Source organism: Lampris incognitus, chromosome 8, assembly GCF_029633865.1.
Source record: "Lampris incognitus isolate fLamInc1 chromosome 8, fLamInc1.hap2, whole genome shotgun sequence".
Lineage (NCBI taxonomy): Eukaryota > Metazoa > Chordata > Actinopteri > Lampriformes > Lampridae > Lampris > Lampris incognitus.
The window spans coordinates 61,201,494-61,228,126 of NC_079218.1; the positions used below are offsets into that span (position 1 = coordinate 61,201,494).

The 26,633-nt window shown below is 39.7% G+C and overlaps 1 protein-coding gene across 2 annotated transcripts in view; it reads left to right on the forward strand.

The window, feature by feature from the left end:
* The window catches only part of LOC130116828 (A disintegrin and metalloproteinase with thrombospondin motifs 2-like), a 304,782-nt gene that overhangs the window by 61,519 nt on the left and 216,630 nt on the right, over positions 1 to 26,633 (forward strand). For both annotated transcript variants that reach the window (XM_056284894.1, XM_056284895.1), the window contains exon 4: positions 12,194 to 12,318. In XM_056284894.1, coding sequence (XP_056140869.1) covers positions 12,194 to 12,318 — 125 coding nt within the window. The remainder of the gene's footprint in view (positions 1 to 12,193; positions 12,319 to 26,633) is intronic.

Consider the following 26,633-nt stretch of genomic DNA (forward strand, 5'->3'; position numbering starts at 1 on the left):
AGGACTGAGATCTGTATGAGGCAACATTGTGAACTCCATGGCTTTCCAAGTATTTACGGAATTCATCCCTCAAAGCTGTAACGAAGAATATGGCACTCTCTCTGAAAAGGGGCTCATCTATCCGAGATATGAGTTGGTTCAGTGCAGCATCATATGGAGTGGTGGCAGTACTAGTCTTTTCTTGTGCACGAAGACGCTTTGTCAGGTAGATGTTCATGCATTCCTTGTGGTACCGGAATTCATCAGCAATCATGTCAAGTACACTTGTTTCCATCAGGACCACGAATCTTGTGTAGCGTATCGTCATCTTCAAGTTTGTTTGCTTTTTCTCATACTGCATTCTGTCTGTCATAAGTGGTGATCAAAATGAGGGATCTATCCCCCTTGGTTGTGCAAGCTCTTCCACAAATGAAGCAATCTTTCTTGCGTTTGATTGGCTATGGCATTGACATCCGTGTTTTGTTAGTAGGCCTACTGCTGTCTGGCTCAGGGTTAAGTTCTGCTTCAAATGAAGGGCCTTCTTGCTTTTCAACTTTTTTCTTCCGGTGGTCAACAGTTTTACGATTTGTGTACTTCGCACGACATTGTGTGTGCCACATAGGATTCCTCCCCAGAAAGTCACATTGAGGTTCCAGCTCATTCTCAATTCTGAATGAGACATTGTCCTTTCTGCTGGTTACAGCATATAGGAGGGAAGGATAGCCTCGATCCGTCAGTTTCTGAAGAGGACCAGCATTACTGTCTGTTTTCTGACATATTAAGCAAGCAGTATAGTTGGTACTGGGCCGCTTTCTCCTCAGCTGCTTGGTTGAGAACTCAGGCTCCGTATCTGGAATGCATTTATTGACAGCCTACCCAACCCACTGAGGATTTAGAGAAAAAAATAATTTTTCCCATTTTTCTGTCAAAACATGAAGGGTACATACACTAAAATGGCCTCAATTTTTTTCCGCGGTGTTTCCTGCAGAACAGACCCTTCAATTATTGGACTTAAGTGTCCAAGTTAACAGAAAAAACACAAACAAAAAGTAGGGCAGACCATGTCATGTTCAACCCATTTTATTGAGCTTTTGAGCCTGTGGATCCCTGACTAATTGGGCTCTGGGAAGAAATTGTAACTTGCAACTGTTCTCTTGTCTCTCAAATGTCCTTTCTCTCTTTCTAAATGATATCGTCGCCTGTCTCTTCTCCCAGGGCTCGGGGCAACAACAAAAAAAGAAGTGTAGGAGCCATTGGCTCTGTCGTAATGTGATCATTATAAAATAAGTTAATACTAATTAGGATAATGTAATTAGCCATACTCCCGCTAGGGGTCGTTGTCGTTATTGTTAGGGGATGCTGTTTTCGGGAGTTTCCGGGTTGTGGGCCTCAATTCGTTTTGTGTGTGTGTGTGTGTGTGTGTGTGTGTGTGTGTGTGTGTGTGTGTGTGTGTGTGTGTGTGTGTGTGTGTGTGTGAAAGAAAAGTAAAGCCTCTGTGTAAAAGTATTGTTTTTACCCAGCCAAGATAAAGTTGATCTTGGAGCATGAAGTGGACCTTTTTAGAAGTAGAAGTTACCACATATTTTTGGCAACGAGGTGAACTGCTTTTTTTTTTTTTTTTTTGGACGTTTCATCCACGTTGTTGTTGGTAGCTTGAGCTATAGCGGCTACTGTGTGTCTCACGATCAGATGGCTATGTCTGGGACTATCGGTGAATTTGTGAAGGGCAGCGAAGACTGGTCGGAGTATGAGGAAAGGCTGGGACGTTTTTTCCTTGCTAATGAATTACTGAGGAGGCTAAGAAGCCTTCTATTCTCCTGAGTGTGTGTGGGGTAAAGACTTAGAAGCTGCTAAGAAGTTTAGCCACGGAGGACTTCTGGCGGCACAACAACACCATGGATGGACGTGTAGTGGTGAGCTCCTCGGAGTCGGTTTTAAAAGTATCTCCTATCAATATAAAATAACATTAAGGCCAACTCAGCCTCAGTATGAAAGGAGGGAAACCGCAAAGGAGTCATGAGACTGACAAGAAAATGTCTAAAACACAAGAAAACATGGATGTAGCCAAGATTGCTGAAACAGGAAACAACGACGTAGAGACAACGGCAGGAGGAGCTAATACAACCACGAACTAAAACGCACTACTAGAGAGTCAGACACTTCTCGCTAAAGAGATTTTTTTTAAAAAACTTTAAACAAGGTATGAGCCAGGATCTTCGTGAGTTTAAAGACGATGTCAGGAAAACTATGCAAGCAGACTTGACTGAGTTTAAGGACGGAGTTTTGCGAGAGCTGCAGAGTCAAAACGCAAGCATCGCAGAGGCACAAACCTGGAATCAGCCTGCATCAGATGAGCTGCTGACAGTAGTGAGACAGAACACGGATATGCAGGACAAGATGGCTGATTTGGAGAGGTGTTCCAGGAGAAGTAATCCCCGTATCTCTGGCGTACCGGGAGATAAAGAGGGGAGGAGATCAGTCACTGTAAGAGGTTTAAAAGTCATCTCACACTACCTGACGCAGTGGAACTCCAGATTCATTCAATAAATCAGTCTACTTCAACCATAAAAAAACAATTGATGACAAAGAGGGTAGATCACCAAGAAATCACCGAGACTGCCTTTCTTCACTTACGTAACATAGCTAAAATCCGGCGTGCTCACAGAGCATTGATCGAAAAGCCGACTGCGACCTCAACTCCGAGATCAGTGATAGTCAACTTTCTACGGTTCCGTGTAACCCTAACCCAAACCCAAAGAACTGATCCTTAAGAAAGCGTGGCAGCAGAGAATTGAACTCGATGGCAAGCGACTTCACTTTGATAATGACTACGCAGCCGACATCATGGAAAGACGCAAGGCATACAGGCCAGTCAAAGCAGTACTAAAGCAGAAGGGGGTACAGTACCAGATGCCATACACGAAGGTGCGAGTGCATTGGGACTCCAGACTGCGGATCTAGGAGAGTGCGGACGAGGCAGCCAGGGATCTGAATAAACACGGAATCAGGGTGACGGTGATAAAGAGTGTGAATCTGTGGCAGCCGTGGAGGAGCAACTGGACGAGCTGATGCCATGGAAACGTACCAACGCGACAGACACCACAGCCCAGCGTGCAAGAAGCTCATGGAGTTCAGACGAAGCTCCCAGTGCCAAAAGTGGGGAGACTTAAGAGAGGTGTGGTCCAGATAGGTAATGAACACGAAGTGATGAAGCCAAGACTCCTATAAGGCAGAACTTGGGAATACATCTTTTTTTGGAAGAGGCAGCTGGTGAGACAGGTGTAATTTTAGTTATTAGAACTACTTAGGGCAGGTGAACTTGAATACTATTTTCCAATCTGAATTGAGCTTTACAATCTTCTTATTATTTTTACAGCACAAACTTTGAACACATGCCTCTTAATAGTTTTAGTTTGAATAACGAAGATGACAATTTTTTTCTTTTTTTCTTTTCTCGTGGTCTTTACTATGTGAAAACACAAATTCTGGGCCACACACTATTAAAGACTAAATTGTCCCTAGGTGTGTGTGTGGGCCATGTGATGGCCTGGCAGCCTGTACAGGGTGTCTCCCTGCCTCCCGCCCAATGACTGCTGGGATAGGCTCCAGCATCCTCGTGACCCTAAGAGCAGGATAAGCGGTTTGGAAATGGATGAATGAATGAATGAATGAATATTGTTATTATTATCAATTGTTATTAGAAGTAGTACTAGTAGTCGTTATAGTGGTGGCAGTGGTAATAATTTAGGCCTGGGATTCTTAAAGCCTGTGTTGAGAGTCACACAAGAAAAAAATTACACTCATGAAACAAAATAAGTCCAAAACCAACCACTTAATAATTATGGACAAAAGAAAACAATAAATGGATGTTCATTCACAAATCAGTGAGAGAAGTGAGAGTGACGGCATGAGGCAATCCTTCTGATGTCGGGCCTGTATTCTGTTGTGGCAAGCCTGAGGCACTGGCCAAGATGTGCATCGGCGAATCTGTTTCTTTCCTGGTTCTTGATCGAGTTCATTGAAGAAAATGATGACTCACATGTGTACGTGGAGGAGAACATTGTGAGTAGGAGCACTGCAATAGCTCTCGTGTTTTTGAATCAAGCTTGGGGAACCATGTTGATCCAAAAGTCACTCACCCCAACGTCGTTGTGTTGTGCTTTGAGCAAGTCAGATATTCCCATCTCCAAAACCTCTATCTGAAGAGTTTCCTCATCTATGGAAGGTACCAGCCTTTTGGCCTCTGCAAGTCCAATAGCTGTCAGCCGAAACGGAGAACGGCTGTCTCAGGAAGAGGAGGATGTCGCCTGCGAGTTAAGGGGAGCTTTCAAATCGTTCCTTTAAGTTTTCTGCCAGGCTTGCCACAAAATCCTTCATCACTGGATCCTCCCTCCTTTCGTTCTTCTCACAATGCTTCCGCAGACATGGAAAGTGCAACGCTCTCTCCAAAAGGTTAAGCTTTGACCGGAAAGCTTCAACCACCTCGTACATGTCTGCACCAGTGTGGTTCTTACCTTGTAATGTGGCAGATTAAGGTGATTTAGATGAGACATGATCTCATCTCATCTCATCTTCAGCCGCTTTTCCGGGGTCAGGTCGCAATGGCAGCAAGCTAAGTAGGGCAATCCAGTGATTTAGATGAGACATGATGTCACACAAAAAATAACATATGCCATCCCCTTATCGTCACTTAAAACCTCTGATATTCTTGGGCTTTTTGGCTCCGCAGTCCAGATGAAAATGACACAAGCTCATTGCGCATGTTGCACACCCTCTTCAACACACAGGCTTTGCTCAGCCAGCGAGCATCATTATGCAGCAAAACATCCTTATGTTCCACTGACATTTCCTACAGCACTGCTCAGAAAAGGCAATGTTGCAGACTAGAACTCTCGCAAATGAAATTTACCAGTCTCGTCACAGTATCCATCTCCTCTTTCATTTCCCTACACAGTTTAGTGCACAACACTGATTTATGAATAATGGAATTGAATGCTAAGAAGAAGATGCAGAGGACAGGAAGACATGGAAACGGATGATCCATTGTGGCGACCCTAACGGGAGAAGCCGAAAGTAGTAGTAGTAGCAATTGAATGCTAAGAGTGCTGGGTTAACAGCAGTAAGCCTGCTCACCAAGCCCTTGTGTTGTCCCACCATTGATGGAGCCCCATCGGTGACGACGGACACAATTTTGCTCACATCCAAGCCCTTCTTCTCAAAAATGGTGTTTTTTCATTAAAGATGATTTCCCCAGTTGTGAGTCCAGGCAGAGGAAGCAAGCAAAGCAGCTCTTCCCGAAAGGTCTTCCCATCAAAAAACCGTGTGAACACAGATAGCTGTTCATATCGGTTCAGTCACAGGACGAGTCTATGGCTAATGATATGGCTTCTGCTTTCTTCAAATCAGTGAGTAGATTGGAAAAACACTCCTCTGCTAAACGCTCTACTCTTCTTGTTGCCGTGTTAATGACAATGGCACCTGCATTAAAAGCTCCACAACCATTTTCTTGTTTTTCTCATCATGACATGAAACATCTCCATCCATGTCAGTTGCGCACATTTTAATCCGCAGTGACGCAGCTGTTGCACTGTCTCGTGCCGATGTTGATTTACAGCTAGTAGAAACGGAGTGCTTATATGATGTTATCATATTTGCTATTTTTTGTTTGCGGTGATCTGATTTTGTAGGGTAGTTGGTATTAAAATTGGCAGCATGCATAGTGTTGAAGTGCCACTTGAGATTATGTGCTTTTGCTGGCAGCTACAATGTGCAGCCTAAAAGTTGGGCTCTGTCCATCAAACTAATAATTTCCCAACAAAACTACTAAAAACTCGGCAAAACCGCAAAAATTCAACATGGCATCATCATCTGTCAGAGGTAAAAGCGCAAGTAAACAGGATAAGAACGAAACAAATTTTTTTAATTTTATTTCTGATTTTTCCCTTTTTTCTCCCAATTTAGTGGCCAATCGATCCCTATTTTTAATTCAAACACCCACCCTCGTACTGCATGCGTTCGCCAACTGCATCTCTCCGGCCGGCAGTCTGGAAGGAGACGCCTCCCCACTTTCGTGACAAGGCGACTCCAGGCCGAACTACTGTTTTTTCCGACACACACAGAGACGCATTCACGTGACGAACACAAGCGGACTCCGCCCCCTTCCCGAAGACAGCGTTGCCAATGATTGCTGCTTCATCGAGTCCGGCCATAGTTGGATCTGACGAGACCAGGGCGCGAACCCCAGTCCCCAGTGGGCAACTGCATCGACACCAAGCCGATGCTACACCACCGCGGACCCCAAGAACGAAAATTTGAAGCAACAAATTCAAACTCCTGTAAGCGATACAGCTAATGCTGGCCCACACATTTCAGAATCCAAAATATTAGCTGAGCTGGAGAAACTAAGGAAAGAAAACCTGGAAGGACTCAAATGGTGAAATGACAAAACTTGAGAAAAGAACCAGGGAGGTGGAGGGTCGTATTAGTGCCACAGAGGACAACAGGAGGAGATATGAGAGAGCAATCCGATACCTGCTGCACCGGGAGATGGATCTGACAGCCAGATGTGAAGACCTGCAGAACAGGTCTAGACGAAACAATCTGAGAATTTACCAAGTACCTGAAGAGAGTGAAGGAAAGGATATGAAGGTGTTTGTGAAGGAGTTGATTCAATCAGTCCTTGAACCAATGCCCAGAGTGAATCTACAAATGGAGAGAGCCCACCGTTCTTTAATAACCAAACCAAGAAACCACACAATTCCCCCGAGGTCCATAATTGTTAAGTTTGTGGACTATTCGGTGAAAGACGCGATCCTAAGACAAGCATGGAGTCAAAAGCAGATCCTCTACAAAGCTAAACCGATATATTTTGACCACGACCACTCCCCAGAGTTACAATAGAAAAGAGCACAGGTACGGGATGTAATCAAACAACTAAAGCAGAAAAACATCAAAGCCAAACGCATGTATCCGGCACAGCTCAAAATGTTTACGGAGCCTGGTGAGAAGACCTACCCAATGCTAACGGATGCTCTCCAGACACTTCAGGAGTTCAATATCCAGGAGCCTGGTGAGAAGACCTACCCGACGCTAACGGATGCTCTCCAGACACTTCAGGAGTTCAATATCCAGGAGCCTGGTGAGAAGACCTACCCGACGCTAACGGATGCTCTCCAGACACTTCAGGAGTTCAATATCCAGGAGCCTGGTGAGAAGACCTACCCGACGCTAACGGATGCTCTCCAGACACTTCAGGAGTTCAATATCCAGGAGCCTGGTGAGAAGACCTACCCGACGCTAACGGATGCTCTCCAGACACTTCAGGAGTTCAATATCCAGGTCCGGGTGGACGAAAGGGAACAAATGGAGAGGGCGCTATCTCGCTGCAGATGGAGCAACGCAGGAGGGAGATGAGGGAAGACTCAGCGGTACTATCGCGTACGGGTGTCAAGGCTTTCTTCAATGGAGCTGAGTGATCTCAGCGCACGCCCAGTTTTACTTGTGGAACTCAAAACAACCACCATTAGGATCGGGACGATAACTCTAAGTCTTAATGCAATGGACGGAACTTAAATATGAGCCGCGAGTATAATACCCGCATTTCTAGTAGCGACCGCTCCACGAGCTGGACGACAGTAGCACGACACTGTGTGTGATTCCCACGGAGGAATGTCATACTCCTCTGCCCAGGCTACACCGGGAACTGGTTTGTGCTTAAGTTATAAGTAACTGAACAACAAAAAGTAATACTGAAAAACCAGTTGGGTATGTGGAAGTTCACTTTACTTTGTTTGTTTTACTTTACTTATATCACTCGATATTATTTGTTCAGTTTATTCTACTTTGAGATTTACATTGGGCTACTGTCATGCTGTTACACTTCTGCCTTACTTGACTTTATATGCCTTTGGATAAAACTAAGAGGAGCATATACTAACAAATGTAAACCAACAGTACATCCATCCATCCATCCATCCATTGTCTTAACCACTTATCCTGCGCTCAGGGTCACAGAGATGCTGGAGCCTATTCCAGCAGTCATTGGGCGGCAGGCGGGGAGACACCGTGGACAGGCCGCCAGGCCATCACAGGGCCAACACGCACACACCCATTCATTCCAAGGGACACTTTAGTACCGCCAATTCACCTGAGTTACATGTCTTTGGACTGTGGGACGAAACCGGAGCCCCCGGAGGAAACCCGCGCAGACACGGGGACAACATGCAAACTCCACACAAAGGACGACCCGGGATGACCACCAAGGTTAGACTACCCCGGTGCTCGAACCCAGGACCTTCTTGCTGTGAGGCGACCGCGCTAACCACTGCGCCACTGTGCCACCCAACAAGACATGGATAGTCAAAATTGTATTAGTTATAATGTTAAGGGTATAAGCAGTCCAATTAAGAGAAACAAATACTCAGTCAACTTAAAAAACTACATTGCTCTATAGCAATGATCCGGGAGACCCATTTGTCACAAAAGGAACATTTAAAACTAAAAAGAGAATGAGTGGATCAAGTGTATAGTGCTTCTTTTAAAAATGGGAGGAAAAAGGGAGTCGCCATCCTATAAATCAGTCTACTTCAACCATGAAAAAACAATTGATGACAAAGAGGGCAGATCACCAAGAAATCACCAAGACTGCCTTTCTTCACTTACGTAACATAGCTGAAATTTGGTCTTTCCTGTCCGTGGCTGATGCAGAGATTCTAATACATGCATGTGTTTCATCCAGACTTGATTACTGTAATGTTCTGTTCTCAGGTCTGCCACATGCTAGTACTAAAAGTCTTCAGATGGTTCAGAATGCTGCTGCTAGAATCCTAACTAAAACTAGGAAATTTGACCATATTACACCAATTCTTGCCTCCCTTCATTAGCTTACTATCCATGTTAGATCCATCTCGAGCTCTTCGCTCTCAAAAGCCAGGGCTTCTGTGTGTACCCAAAGTTAAAAGAAGTCAGCTGGTGGCAGGGCCTTTTCCTACTGGGCCCCGTTCTTGTGGAATAACCTGCCTGCTGCCATCAGACAGTCAGAGTCTGTTGAGTCCTTTAAATCCAGACTTAAAACTCATCTTTTTGGGTCCGCGGTGGTGTAGTGGTCTAAGCGTTGGCTTTGTGTCGATGCAGTTGCCCACTGGGGACCGAGGTTCATGCCCCGGTCTCGCCAGATCTGACTATGGCCGGACTCAATGAAGCAGCAATTGGCAGCGCTGTCTTGGGGAGGGGGGCAGAGTCGGCTTGTGTTCGTCACATGAATGCGTCTCTGTGTGTGGGGGAAAAGCAGCGGTTCGGCCTGGATTCACCTTGTCACGGAAGTGGCGAGGCGGCTCCTTCCAGACTGCCGGCCGGAGAGATGCAGTTGGCAGACACATACAGTACGAGGGTGGGTGTTTGAACTAAAATAGGGATCGATTGGCCACTAAACTGGTAGAAAAAGGAAAACTGCATGGTGGGTCGGTTTCTCAATGAATTTACCAACCACTGTTCTGCCGACGAGATTATACAGAGTATAGATTATAGAGTATAGATTATGACCTAATTGATTATGACTAACGACTATTGCAAACTGTTCTCTTCTCTCACATGTCTTTTCTCTCTCTGAATGATGTCTTCTCCTTTCTCTTCTTTTGTGTGTGAATGGTGTCATGTGAGTCTCCCTTGTGTGCACGTGCAGTCGGTTCTCCTCACATATTTTATAAATCCATATAATTTTTTTTTTTACATGATGATGCTGGTCGTGTGGCTTGGATCCTGGACTGTTCCAGTGGTGTCTGAACACTGCTTGGCATCCTGTGCATCATGTTCTTCATAAATTTTATAATTCCATTATAATTGTGTTATCCTCTTTCAATGTTGTATTGTGTAAATTGTGTAAGCACGACATTATTGCACGCTGTCCGTCTTGGGAGAGAGATCCTCCTCTGTTGCTCTCCCTGAGGTTTCTTCCTGTTGTTTCTCCCTGTTAAAGGGTTTTTTAGGGAGGTGTTCCTCATCCGATGAGAGGGTCTAAGGACAGGATGTCATGTTGCTGTTAAGCCCACTGAGACAAATTTGTAATTTGTGATATTGGGCTATACAAATAAAATTGACTTGACTTCACTAGATATGTGATGGTAATAGGGAATATTGGAGGTACTAAAATAACAATGCTCAATTTATATGCCCCAAAAGAAGACTGTAAGATTTCTTTGAAAACATAGCCTCTTTATTAGTAGACAAATCAGAGCGTACTATTTTGATAGGTGGAGACTTCAACTGCATTTTGAGACAAACTATGGATAGGCTCCCAGCAGAAGTAGGCTCCTTGTCCAAAAAATCTACTACTCTATTAGCATGATGGGTGAACTGGGCTTGGTGGATATCTGGCGCCACTTACACCCCAGAGAAAAAGACTTCCCTGTCACGTCACAGATGCATGGCAGTTACTCTAGGCTGGATATGTTTTTGATATCTGGAACAGACATCTACAGGACTACTGTCTGTAATATAGAACCAGTTACCATATCACACCATGTCCCTGTCACCTTAAAAATAAATATGGCACCAAATAAACGGGTTAGACACTGGAGACTTAATGTCTCATTGTGAAATGATGCAGCAATTCAAGAAGCCGTACGTAACCACTTCACAGGACATCTTACCTCTAATGAAGACGACAGTCTCTCCCACTGTTCTCTGGGAAGGGGACAACTTAGTGATGAGGGGTAATATGATTGCTATTTCTTCAAAATTAAAAAAAAGCAAATGCTAGCCCCACAAGTTGAGGTGGAGAAGAAAATTAAGAAACTAGAGACAGAGCATCAACTGTCAAAGAACCAGAACAAATTGACTTGTTAAAAGAAAATAGACATAAGTTAAAGGATCTGTTAACCTATAAAGCAGAGGGGGCACTAGGGAAATACTACAAAATGGGTAACAGAGCAAGCCGCCTACTGGCTTTCCAGCTACGTAAAGCCCAATCCAACAGAGTAGCGCACAAGGTAAAATGCCCAAACAGTGACCAGATGCTAACCCAACCAAAGATGTTGCTGAGGCATTCTCTACTTACTACAGACAGTTGTATAAAGAGGAAGATGAGCCTCATAAAAGAGAAAAGATTGAATCCTTTTTTAATTCAATCAACCTGACTAGATTGACAGCAGATGAGGCCGATATGATGACGTCTCCTATTAAAGAAGAAGAAATCAAAGAGAGTATTCCCAAACTTAAAGATAATAAATCTCCAGGGGTAGACGGCTTTCCAGGAGAACACTACAAAACATTTGTAAATGAGTTAACCCCAGTTCTATGCAGAGTCTATAACTATGCCCTAACAGAGGGGAATCTGCCTGGGTCATGGCCAGACACAGTAATAAGTGTCATTCATAAGGACAATAAAGACCTGACTCAATGCATGTCCTACAGGCGAATAGGTCAGCCTCTGTGTGGATTTAAAAGTGTTGACCTCCAATATAGCAAATAGAATACAAAAACACATCAATAAACCTGTAAAGCCAGAGCAGACAGGTTTTATTAATAACCTACAGGGAATTGATAAAGTCAGAAGAGCCTTGAACCTACAATCAGTTGCAGCTAAGTGGTTGACTGGACCTTTCCAGAACAGACTCTTAGCTATATGGGCTTTAATGATACAGTTGTAAGTGGATTAAAATATTTTATAAAAACCCTAGCTCTAGAACATGTCTGTGAATGTTCTCATTCATCCAGGTCATGGTTATCCAAAGGAGTTGAATCAAGTGCAACTGGACTTGGTATATATCCGAGAAGACGTTTCGCCTCTCATCCAAGAGGCTTCCTCAGTTCGTGCCTTTCTGACTAGACCAAGCTAGTCTGACTGGCTGCTGATGAGACTCAGAATTTATCCTCTTGGAGTCGTTATCGGAGCTATTGATATGAGTGGCTCTCCTGTGCTCCGATGTCCAGCCGCGCCCGTCGCCATCGGAGCTATTGATTTGCATTTGTTTAGCAGCGACGGTGGTTGGGGGTGTTAGTTTTGACTTCATTATTCAGTGGTCATGAGAGTCGTTGGAGCCATTAGTGACCGACTGTTGTTCTTGGAGGCTAGGCTTCTTGAGTCTCCTGGGTAGAGATGAAAGGACGGCATTGTAAGCGGGAGATAGGTGGTGTCGCAGACCTCCTCCTCTGTTGAGGGATGGGTTTTTTTTCAAAATGTATTCAAATAACTTTCTTTCTTTCTTTCTTTCTTTAGGTCCATTTCTGGGCTCCTTGTTGGATCTGGAAGCCTTGAATCAGACTCAGAACCGTTACAAGTCCAGATTGCAGCCGGGTCGGAGCCGTCGCTACATAGAGGAGGCTGAGCTGTTTAACATCGAGGTTCTGAACAGTAGAACATCTTTATAAACCTCTGAACTGCGGTCAGAGGCACTTTATTTTAATTAGAACGTACATTTTCCAAAGAAAATGCACTAGCTAGCTGAAAGCATTGCCAATGTGGTTAACAGGGGATTTATAAAGACCTATCAACAGACAACCATAAACATCTGTCAGATGATGCATGAAATCCCTTTGCAAGACTTCACAATCTACCTCTCATTTCTATGGTGTGATAAAAATGGCAAGAATGTATGTTTATAAAAGTAGACAGAATTTCAGAAGGTTGAATGTATCCACACAGCTAAGTCTGAACAGTATTGTGAATGATACTATTTAAAGGTGCAGTCAGTTAATTTGTTCTGTAGTGTACACTTCCATTACCATTGGGACCATTAGGAATCACACCTACTTTTGAGTGACAATGGCTGCAACTGACACAACTAATGTTAATAAAATAGTACAATTTCACAACCTATTTAACACCGAGCTCTCAGAGAAATGTCAAGTGAAGACTTAATCATGTTATAAATACTGTATAATATTTACAACTACTCATGTTAAAAAAACACCACTAACTTACCAGAACAAACACATTGCAAAGAAAAAAATGTTAAAAGTTAATTTTATTCAAATTATACAACATGTCAACTGTAGTGGACAACAGGATTTTATTTTTCTCAAACGTGAAACATTTCCAGTGGAAAGATCCACTGGAATCATGTAGTCAGTCACAACTGAGCTCAGAGTTAGCTAAGAGTCTGTTCTAGGATGGTCCAGTCAACCCTGTGGAATGACTGGCTACATGTTATCAGTTATGGTGGAATGACTGAATACATGTTGTTGCCGGTTATAGTAGAATGACGGACAACGTGTTGTTATCAGTTGTAGTGGAATGACTGACTACATGTTGTTATCAGTTACAGTGTAATGACTGGCTACATGTTGTTATCAGTTGTAGTGGAATGACTGACTACATGTTGTTATCAGTTATAGTGGAATGACTGACTACATGTTGTTATCAGTTGTAGTGGAATGACTGACTACATGTTGTTATCAGTTGTAGTGGAATGACTGATGACATGTTGTTACCTGTTATAGTAGAATGACTGACTACGTGTCGTTATCAGTTGTAGTGGAATGACTGATGACATGTTGTTACCTGTTATAGTAGAATGACTGACAACGTGTTGTTATCAGTTGTAGTGGAATGACTGACTACATATTGTTATCAGTTAAAGTGGAATGACTGACTACACGTTGTTATCAGTTATAGTGGAATGACTGACTACCTGTTGTCAGGTATAGTAGAATGACTGACTACCTGTTGTTAGTTATAGTGGAATGCCTGACTACATGTTGTTACCGGTTATAATTAGAATGACTGACAACGTGTTATCAGTTGTAGTGGAATGACTGACTACATATTGTCAGTTATAGTAGAATGACTGACTACCTCTTGTCAGTTATAGTGGAATGCCAGATAACATGTTGTCAGTTATGTTGGAATGACTGACTACATGTTGTTACCGGTTATAATTAGAATGACTGCCAACGTGTTGTTATCAGTTGTAGTGGAATGACTGACTACATGTTGTTATCAGTTAAAGTGGAATGACTGACTACGTATTGTTATCACTTATAGTGGAATGACTGACCACATGTTTTTATCGGTTATATTGGAATGACAGCCTACATATTGTCAGTTATAGTGGAATGCATGAATACCTGTCGTCAGTTGTAGTGGAATGACTGACTACATGTTGTTATCAGTTGTAGTGGAATGACTGACTACATGTTGTTATCAGTTAAAGTGGAATGACTGACGTTATCAGTTATGGTGGAATGACTGACTACATGTTGTTATCAGTTAAAGTGGAATGAATGACTACATGTTGTTATCAGTTAAAGTGGAATGACTGACTACATGTTGTTATCAGTTGTAGTGGAATGACTGACTACATGTTGTTATCAGTTATAGTGGAATGACTGACTACATGTTGTTATCAGTTGTAGTGGAATGACTGACTACATGATGTTATCATTTATAGTGGAATGACTGACCACATGTTTTTATCGGTTATATTGGAATGACAGCCTACATATTGTCAGTTATAGTGGAATGAATGAATACCTGTTGTCAGTTGTAGTGGAATGACTGACTACATGTTGTTATCAGTTGTAGTGGAATGACTGACTACATGTTGTTATCAGTTGTAGTGGAATGACTGACTACATGTTGTTATCAGCTGTAGTGGAATGACTGACTACATGTTGTTTTCAGTTATAGTGGAATGACTGACTACATGTTGTTTTCAGTTATAGTGGAATGACTGACTACATGTTGTTATGAGTTGTAGTGGAATGACTGACTACATGTTGTTTTCAGTTATAGTGGAATGACTGACTACATGTTATCAGTTATAGTTTAATGACTGACTAGATGTTGTTATCAGTTATAGTGGAATGACTAACTACATGTTGTTATCAGTTAAAGTGGAATGACTGACTACATATTGTTATCAGTTAAATTGGAATGAATGACTACATGTTGTTATCAGTTAAAGTGGAATGAATGACTACATGTTGTTATCAGTTAATGTGGAATGACTGACTACATGTTGTTATCAGTTAACGTGGAATGACTGACTACATGTTGTTATCAGTTAATGTGGAATGACTGACTACATGTTGTTATCAGTTAATGTGGAATGACTTACTACATGTTGTTATCAGTTAACGTGGAATGACTGACTACATGTTGTTATCAGTTAATGTGGAATGACTGACTACATGTTGTTATCAGTTAACGTGGAATGACTGACTACATGTTGTTATCATTTACGGTGGAATGACTGACTACATGTTGTTATCAGTTATGGTGGAATGACTGACTACATGTTGTTATCAGTTAAAGTGGAATGACTGACTACACGTTGTTATCAGTTATAGTGGAATGACTGACTACCTGTTGTCAGGTATAGTAGAATGAATGACTACCTGTTGTTAGTTATAGTGGAATGCCTGACTACATGTTGTTACCGGTTATAATTAGAATGACTGACAACGTGTTATCAGTTGTAGTGGAATGACTGACTACATATTGTCAGTTATAGTAGAATGACTGACTACCTCTTGTCAGTTATAGTGGAATGCCTGATAACATGTTGTCAGTTATGTTGGAATGACTGACTACATGTTGTTACCGGTTATAATTAGAATGACTGCCAACGTGTTGTTATCAGTTGTAGTGAAATGACTGACTACATGTTGTTATCAGTTAAAGTGGAATGACTGACTACGTATTGTTATCACTTATAGTGGAATGACTGACCACATGTTTTTATCGGTTATATTGGAATGACAGCCTACATATTGTCAGTTATAGTGGAATGCATGAATACCTGTCGTCAGTTGTAGTGGAATGACTGACTACATGTTGTTATCAGTTGTAGTGGAATGACTGACTACATGTTGTTATCAGTTAAAGTGGAATGACTGACGTTGTTATCAGTTATGGTGGAATCACTGACTACATGTTGTTATCAGTTAAAGTGGAATGAATGACTACATGTTGTTATCAGTTAAAGTGGAATGACTGACTACATGTTGTTATCAGTTGTAGTGGAATGACTGACTACATGTTGTTATCAGTTATAGTGGAATGACTGACTACATGTTGTTATCAGTTGTAGTGGAATGACTGACTACATGATGTTATCATTTATAGTGGAATGACTGACCGCATGTTTTTATCGGTTATATTGGAATGACAGCCTACATATTGTCAGTTATAGTGGAATGAATGAATACCTGTTGTCAGTTGTAGTGGAATGACTGACTACATGTTGTTATCAGTTGTAGTGGAATGACTGACTACATGTTGTTATCAGCTGTAGTGGAATGACTGACTACATGTTGTTTTCAGTTATAGTGGAATGACTGACTACATGTTGTTTTCAGTTAAAGTGGAATGACTGACTACATGTTGTTATCAGTTAACGTGGAATGACTGACTACATGTTGTTTTCAGTTGTAGTGGAATGACTGACTACATGTTGTTATCAGTTAACGTGGAATGACTGACTACATGTTGTTATCAGTTAACGTGGAATGACTGACTACATGTTGTTATGAGTTGTAGTGGAATGACTGACTACATGTTATCAGTTATAGTTTAATGACTGACTAGATGTTGTTATCAGTTATAGTGGAATGACTAACTACATGTTGTTATCAGTTAAAGTGGAATGACTGACTACATATTGTTATCAGTTAAATTGGAATGAATGACTACATGTTGTTATCAGTTAAAGTGGAATGACTGACTACATGTTGTTATCAGTTAACGTGGAATGACTGACTACATGTTGTTATCATTTACGGTGGAATGACTGACTACATGTCGTTATCAGTTATAGTGGGATGACTGACTACATGTTGTTATCATTTATAGTGGAATGACTGACTACATGTTGTTATCAGTTATAGTGGAATGACTGACTACATGTCGTTATCAGTTATAGTGGAATGACTGACTACATGTTGTTATCAGTTATAGTGGAATGACTGACTACATGTTGTTATCAGTTGTAGTGGAATGACTGACTACATGTTGTTATCAGTTAAAGTGGAATGACTGACCGCACATTGTTATCAGTTATAGTGGAATGACTGACTACATGTTGTTATCAGTTACAGTGGAATGACTGACTACATGTTGTTATCAGTTGTAGTGTAATGACTGACTACATGTTGTTATCAGTTGTAGTGGAATGACTGACTACATGTTGTTATCATTTATAGTGGAATGACTGACTACATGTTGTTATCAGTTAATGTGGAATGACTGACTACATGTTGTTATCAGTTAACGTGGAATGACAGACTACATGTTGTTATCAGTTATGGTGGAATGACTGACTACATGTTGTTATCAGTTGTAGTGGAATGACTGACTACATGTTGTTATCAGTTATAGTGGAATGACTGACTACATGTTTTCAGTTACGGTGGAATGACTGACTACATGTTATCAGTTAAAGTGGAATGACTGACTACATGTTGTTTTCATTTACAGTGGAATGACTGACTACACGTTGTTATCGGTTAACCTGGAATGACCGACTACATGTTGTTATCAGTTGTAGTGGAATGACTGACTACCTGTTGTTATCAGTTGTAGTGAAATGACTGACTACATGTTGTTATCAGTTAAAGTGGAATGACTGACTACATATTGTTATCAGTTGTAGTGGAATGACTGACTACATGTTGTTATCAGGTAAAGTGGAATGACTGACTACATGTTGTTATCAGTTATAGTGGAATGACTGACTACATGTTGTTGTCAGTTGTAGTGGAATGACTGAGTACATGTTGTTATCAGTTATAGTGGAATGACTGACTACACGTTGTTATCGGTTAACCTGGAATGACTGACTACATGTTGTTATCAGTTGTAGTGGAATGACTGACTACATGTTGTTATCAGTTGTAGTGAAATGACTGACTACATGTTGTTATCAGTTAAAGTGGAATGACTGACTACATATTGTTATCAGTTGTAGTGGAATGACTGACTACATGTTTTTATCAGGTAAAGTGGAATGACTGACTACATGTTGTTATCAGTTAAAGTGGAATGACTGACTACATGTTGTTATCAGTTAAAGTGGAATGACTGACTACATGTTGTTATCAGTTGTAGTGTAATGACTGACTACATATTGTTGTCAGTTGTAGTGTAATGACTGACTACATGTTGTTGTCAGTTGTAGTGTAATGACTGACTACATGTTGTTATCAGTTGCAGTGGAATAACTGACTACATGTTGTTATCATTAATAGTGGAATGACTGACTACATGTTGTTATCATTAATAGTGGAATGCCTGACTACATGTTGTTATCATTTATAGTGGAATGACTGACTACATGTTGTTATCATTAATAGTGGAATGCCTGACTACATGTTGTTATCAGTTATAGTGGAATGACTGACTACATGTTGTTATCATTAATACTGGAATGACTGACTACATGTTGTTATCAGTTGTAGTGGAATGACTGACTACATGTTGTTATCAGTTAATGTGGAATGACTGACTACATGTTGTTATCAGTTAACGTGGAATGACTGACTACATGTTGTTATCAGTTATGGTGGAATGACTGACTACATGTTGTTATCAGTTAACGTGGAATGACTGACTACATGTCGTTATCAGTTATAGTGGAATGACTGACTACATGTCGTTATCAGTTATGGTGGAATGACTGACTACATGTTATCAGTTATAGTGGAATGACTGACTACATGTTGTTATCAGTTGTAGTGGAATGACTGACTACATGTTGTTATCAGTTGTAGTGGAATGCCTGACTACATGTTGTTATCAGTTAACGTGGAATGACTGACTACATGTTGTTATCAGTTAAAGTGGAATGACTGACTACATGTTGTTATCAGTTAACGTGGAATGACTGACTACATGTTGTTATCAGTTAAAGTGGAATGACTGACCGCACATTGTTATCAGTTATACTGGAATGACTGACTACATGTTGTTATCAGTTAAAGTGGAATGACTGACTACATGTATTTACCAATTGTAGTGGAATGACTGACTTCATATTGTTATCAGTTATAGTGGAATGACTGACTACATATTGTTATCAGTTATAGTGGAATGACTGACTACATGTTGTTATCAGTTGTAGTGTAATGACTGACTACATATTGTTATCAGTTATAGTGGAATGACTGACTACATGTTGCTATCAGTTATAGTTGAATGACAGCCTACCTGTTGTAAGTTATAGTGGAATAACTGACTACATGTTGTTATCAGTTGCAGTGGAATGACTGACTACATGTTGTTATCATTAATAGTGGAATGACTGACTACATGTTGTTATCATTAATAGTGGAATGCCTGACTACATGTTGTTATCAGTTATAGTGGAATGACTGACTACATGTTGTTATCATTAATACTGGAATGACTGACTACATGTTGTTATCAGTTGTAGTGGAATGACTGACTACATGTTGTTATCATTAATACTGGAATGACTGACTACATGTTGTTATCAGTTAATGTGGAATGACTGACTACATGTTGTTATCAGTTGTAGTGGAATGACTGACTTCATGTTGTTATCAGTTGTAGTGGAATGACTGACTACATGTTGTTATCGGTTACAGTAGAATGACTGACAACGTGTTGTTATCAGTTGTAGTGGAACTACTGACTACATGTTGTTATCAGTTATAGTGGAATGACTGACTACATGTTAGCAGTTAAAGTGGAATGACTGACTACATGTTGTTATCAGTTGTAGTGGAATGACTGACTACATCTTTTTATCAATTAAAGTGGAATGACTGACTACATGTTGTTATCAGTTGTAGTGGAATGACTGACTACATCTTTTTATCAATTAAAGTGGAATGACTGACTACATGTTGTTATCAGTTATAGTGGGATGACTGACTACATGTTGTTATCAGTTATAGTGGAATGACTGACTACATGTTGTTATCATTTAACGTGGAATGACTGACTACATGTTGTTAACAGTTATAGTGTAATGACTGACTACATGTTGTTTTCAGTTAACGTGGAATGACTGACTACATGTTGTTTTCAGTTAACGTGGAATGACTGACTACATGTTGTTATCAGTTATAGTGTAATGACTGACTACATGTTGTTATCAGTTGTAGTGGAATGACTGACTACATGTTTTTAGTTACGGTGGAATGACTGACTACATGTTATCAGTTACAGTGGAATGACTGACTACATGTTGTTTTCATTTATAGTGGAATGACTGACTACATGTTGTTATCAGTTATAGTGGAATGACTGACTACACGTTGTTATCGGTTAACCTGGAATGACTGACTACATGTTGTTATCAGTTGTAGTGGAATGACTGACAACATGTTGTTATCAGTTGTAGTGGAATGACTGATGACATGTTGTTACCTGTTATAGTAGAATGACTGACAACGTGTTGTTATCAGTTGTAGTGGAATGACTGACTACATATTGTTATCAGTTAAAGTGGAATGACTGACTACACGTTGTTATCAGTTATAGTGGAATGACTGACTACCTGTTGTCAAGTATAGTAGAATGACTGACTACCTGTTGTTAGTTATAGTGGAATGCCTGACTACATGTTGTTACCGGTTATAATTAGAATGACTGACAACGTGTTATCAGTTGTAGTGGAATGACTGACTACATATTGTCAGTTATAGTAGAATGACTGACTACCTCTTGTCAGTTATAGTGGAATGCCTGATAACATGTTGTCAGTTATGTTGGAATGACTGACTACATGTTGTTACCGGTTATAATTAGAATGACTGCCAACGTGTTGTTATCAGTTGTAGTGGAATGACTGACTACATGTTGTTATCAGTTAAAGTGGAATGACTGACTACATATTGTTATCACTTATAGTGGAATGACTGACCACATGTTTTTATCGGTTATATTGGAATGACAGCCTACATATTGTCAGTTATAGTGGAATGCATGAATACCTGTCGTCAGTTGTAGTGGAATGACTGACTACATGTTGTTATCAGTTGTAGTGGAATGACTGACTACATGTTGTTATCAGTTAAAGTGGAATGACTGACGTTGTTATCAGTTATGGTGGAATGACTGACTACATGTTGTTATCAGTTAAAGTGGAATGAATGACTACATGTTGTTATCAGTTAAAGTGGAATGACTGACTACATGTTGTTATCAGTTGTAGTGGAATGACTGACTACATGTTGTTATCAGTTGTAGTGGAATGACTGACTACATGATGTTATCATTTATAGTGGAATGACTGACCACATGTTTTTATCGGTTATATTGGAATGACAGTCTACATATTGTCAGTTATAGTGGAATGAATGAATACCTGTTGTCAGTTGTAGTGGAATGACTGACTACATGTTGTTATCAGTTGTAGTGGAATGACTGACTACATGTTGTTATCAGTTGTAGTGGAATGACTGACTACATGTTGTTATCAGCTGTAGTGGAATGACTGACTACATGTTGTTTTCAGTTATAGTGGAATGACTGACTACATGTTGTTTTCAGTTATAGTGGAATGACTGACTACATGTTGTTATGAGTTGTAGTGGAATGACTGACTACATGTTGTTTTCAGTTATAGTGGAATGACTGACTACATGTTGTTATCAGTTAACGTGGAATGACTGACTACATGTTGTTTTCAGTTGTAGTGGAATGACTGACTACATGTTGTTATCATTTATAGTGGAATGACTGACCACATGTTGTTATCAGTTAAAGTGGAATGACTGACGTTGTTATCAGTTATGGTGGAATGACTGACTACATGTTGTTATCAGTTAAAGTGGAATGAATGACTACATGTTGTTATCAGTTAAAGTGGAATGACTGACTACATGTTGTTATCAGTTGTAGTGGAATGACTGACTACATGTTGTTATCAGTTGTAGTGGAATGACTGACTACATGATGTTATCATTTATAGTGGAATGACTGACCACATGTTTTTATCGGTTATATTGGAATGACAGTCTACATATTGTCAGTTATAGTGGAATGAATGAATACCTGTTGTCAGTTGTAGTGGAATGACTGACTACATGTTGTTATCAGTTGTAGTGGAATGACTGACTACATGTTGTTATCAGTTGTAGTGGAATGACTGACTACATGTTGTTATCAGCTGTAGTGGAATGACTGACTACATGTTGTTTTCAGTTATAGTGGAATGACTGACTACATGTTGTTTTCAGTTATAGTGGAATGACTGACTACATGTTGTTATGAGTTGTAGTGGAATGACTGACTACATGTTGTTTTCAGTTATAGTGGAATGACTGACTACATGTTGTTATCAGTTAACGTGGAATGACTGACTACATGTTGTTTTCAGTTGTAGTGGAATGACTGACTACATGTTGTTATCAGTTAACGTGGAATGACTGACTACATGTTGTTATCAGTTAACGTGGAATGACTGACTACATGTTGTTTTCAGTTATAGTGGAATGACTGACTACATGTTATCAGTTATAGTTTAATGACTGACTAGATGTTGTTATCAGTTATAGTGGAATGACTAACTACATGTTGTTATCAGTTAAAGTGGAATGACTGACTACATATTGTTATCAGTTAAATTGGAATGAATGACTACATGTTGTTATCAGTTAAAGTGGAATGAATGACTACATGTTGTTATCAGTTAATGTGGAATGACTGACTACATGTTGTTATCAGTTAACGTGGAATGACTGACTACATGTTGTTATCAGTTAATGTGGAATGACTGACTACATGTTGTTATCAGTTAATGTGGAATGACTTACTACATGTTGTTATCAGTTAACGTGGAATGACTGACTACATGTTGTTATCAGTTAATGTGGAATGACTGACTACATGTTGTTATCAGTTAACGTGGAATGACTGACTACATGTTGTTATCAGTTATGGTGGAATGACTGACTACATGTTGTTATCAGTTAAAGTGGAATGACTGACTACACGTTGTTATCAGTTATAGTGGAATGACTGACTACCTGTTGTCAGGTATAGTAGAATGAATGACTACCTGTTGTTAGTTATAGTGGAATGCCTGAATACATGTTGTTACCGGTTATAATTAGAATGACTGACAACGTGTTATCAGTTGTAGTGGAATGACTGACTACATATTGTCAGTTATAGTAGAATGACTGACCACCTCTTGTCAGTTATAGTGGAATGCCTGATAACATGTTGTCAGTTATGTTGGAATGACTGACTACATGTTGTTACCGGTTATAATTAGAATGACTGCCAACGTGTTGTTATCAGTTGTAGTGGAATGACTGACTACATGTTGTTATCAGTTAAAGTGGAATGACTGACTACGTATTGTTATCACTTATAGTGGAATGACTGACCACATGTTTTTATCGGTTATATTGGAATGACAGCCTACATATTGTCAGTTATAGTGGAATGCATGAATACCTGTCGTCAGTTGTAGTGGAATGACTGACTACATGTTGTTATCAGTTGTAGTGGAATGACTGACTACATGTTGTTATCAGTTAAAGTGGAATGACTGACGTTGTTATCAGTTATGGTGGAATGACTGACTACATGTTGTTATCAGTTAAAGTGGAATGAATGACTACATGTTGTTATCAGTTGTAGTGGAATGACTGACTACATGTTGTTATCAGCTGTAGTGGAATGACTGACTACATGTTGTTTTCAGTTATAGTGGAATGACTGACTACATGTTGTTTTCAGTTATAGTGGAATGACTGACTACATGTTGTTATCAGTTAACGTGGAATGAATGACTACATGTTGTTTTCAGTTGTATTGGAATGACTGACTACATGTTGTTATCAGTTAACGTGGAATGACTGACTACATGTTGTTATCAGTTTACGTGGAATGACTGACTACATGTTGTTTTCAGTTTTAGTGGAATGACTGACTACATGTTATCAGTTATAGTTTAATGACTGACTAGATGTTGTTATCAGTTATAGTGGAATGACTAACTACATGTTGTTATCAGTTAAAGTGGAATGACTGACTACATATTGTTATCAGTTAAATTGGAATGAATGACTACATGTTGTTATCAGTTAAAGTGGAATGACTGACTACATGTTGTTATCAGTTAATGTGGAATGACTGACTACATGTTGTTATCAGTTAACGTGGAATGACTGACTACATGTTGTTATCAGTTAACGTGGAATGACTGACTACATGTTGTTATCATTTACGGTGGAATGACTGACTACATGTTGTTATCAGTTATGGTGGAATGACTGACTACATGTTGTTATCAGTTAATGTGGAATGACTGACTACATGCTGTTATCAGTTAATGTGGAATGACTGACTACATGCTGTTATCAGTTAATGTGGAATGACTGACTACATGTCGTTATCAATTAACGTGGAATGACTGACTACATGTCGTTATCAGTTATAGTGGGATGACTGACTACATGTTGTTATCATTTATAGTGGAATGACTGACTACATGTTGTTATCAGTTATAGTGGAATGACTGACTACATGTCGTTATCAGTTATAGTGGAATGACTGACTACATGTTGTTATCAGTTATAGTGGAATGACTGACTACATGTTGTTATCAGTTGTAGTGGAATGACTGACTACATGTTGTTATCAGTTAAAGTGGAATGACTGACCGCACATTGTTATCAGTTATAGTGGAATGACTGACTACATGTTGTTATCAGTTACAGTGGAATGACTGACTACATGTTGTTATCAGTTGTAGTGTAATGACTGACTACATGTTGTTATCAGTTGTAGTGGAATGACTGACTACATGTTGTTATCATTTATAGTGGAATGACTGACTACATGTTGTTATCAGTTAATGTGGAATGACTGACTACATGTTGTTTTCAGTTGTAGTGGAATGACTGACTACATGTTGTTATCAGTTAACGTGGAATGACTGACTACATGTTGTTATCAGTTAACGTGGAATGACTGACTACATGTTGTTTTCAGTTTTAGTGGAATGACTGACTACATGTTATCAGTTATAGTTTAATGACTGACTAGATGTTGTTATCAGTTATAGTGGAATGACTAACTACATGTTGTTATCAGTTAAAGTGGAATGACTGACTACATATTGTTATCAGTTAAATTGGAATGAATGACTACATGTTGTTATCAGTTAAAGTGGAATGACTGACTACATGTTGTTATCAGTTAATGTGGAATGACTGACTACATGTTGTTATCAGTTAACGTGGAATGACTGACTACATGTTGTTATCAGTTAACGTGGAATGACTGACTACATGTTGTTATCATTTACGGTGGAATGACTGACTACATGTTGTTATCAGTTATGGTGGAATGACTGACTACATGTTGTTATCAGTTAATGTGGAATGACTGACTACATGCTGTTATCAGTTAATGTGGAATGACTGACTACATGTCGTTATCAATTAACGTGGAATGACTGACTACATGTCGTTATCAGTTATAGTGGGATGACTGACTACATGTTGTTATCATTTATAGTGGAATGACTGACTACATGTTGTTATCAGTTATACTGGAATGACTGACTACATGTCGTTATCAGTTATAGTGGAATGACTGACTACATGTTGTTATCAGTTATAGTGGAATGACTGACTACATGTTGTTATCAGTTGTAGTGGAATGACTGACTACATGTTGTTATCAGTTAAAGTGGAATGACTGACCGCACATTGTTATCAGTTATAGTGGAATGACTGACTACATGTTGTTATCAGTTACAGTGGAATGACTGACTACATGTTGTTATCAGTTGTAGTGTAATGACTGACTACATGTTGTTATCAGTTGTAGTGGAATGACTGACTACATGTTGTTATCATTTATAGTGGAATGACTGACTACATGTTGTTATCAGTTAATGTGGAATGACTGACTACATGTTGTTATCAGTTAACGTGGAATGACTGACTACATGTTGTTATCAGTTATGGTGGAATGACTGACTACATGTTGTTATCAGTTGTAGTGGAATGACTGACTACATGTTGTTATCAGTTATAGTGGAATGACTGACTACATGTTTTCAGTTACGGTGGAATGACTGACTACATGTTATCAGTTAAAGTGGAATGACTGACTACATGTTGTTTTCATTTATAGTGGAATGACTGACTACACGTTGTTATCGGTTAACCTGGAATGACCGACTACATGTTGTTATCAGTTGTAGTGGAATGACTGACTACATGTTGTTATCAGTTGTAGTGAAATGACTGACTACATGTTGTTATCAGTTAAAGTGGAATGACTGACTACATATTGTTATCAGTTGTAGTGGAATGACTGACTACATGTTGTTGTCAGTTGTAGTGGAATGACTGACTACATGTTGTTATCAGTTATAGTGGAATGACTGACTACACGTTGTTATCGGTTAACCTGGAATGACTGAATACATGTTGTTATCAGTTGTAGTGGAATGACTGACTACATGTTGTTATCAGTTGTAGTGAAATGACTGACTACATGTTGTTATCAGTTAAAGTGGAATGACTGACTACATATTGTTATCAGTTGTAGTGGAATGACTGACTACATGTTGTTATCAGGTAAAGTGGAATGACTGACTACATGTTGTTATCAGTTAAAGTGGAATGACTGACTACATGTTGTTATCAGTTAAAGTGGAATGACTGACTACATGTTGTTATCAGTTATAGTGGAATGACTGACTACATGTTGTTATCAG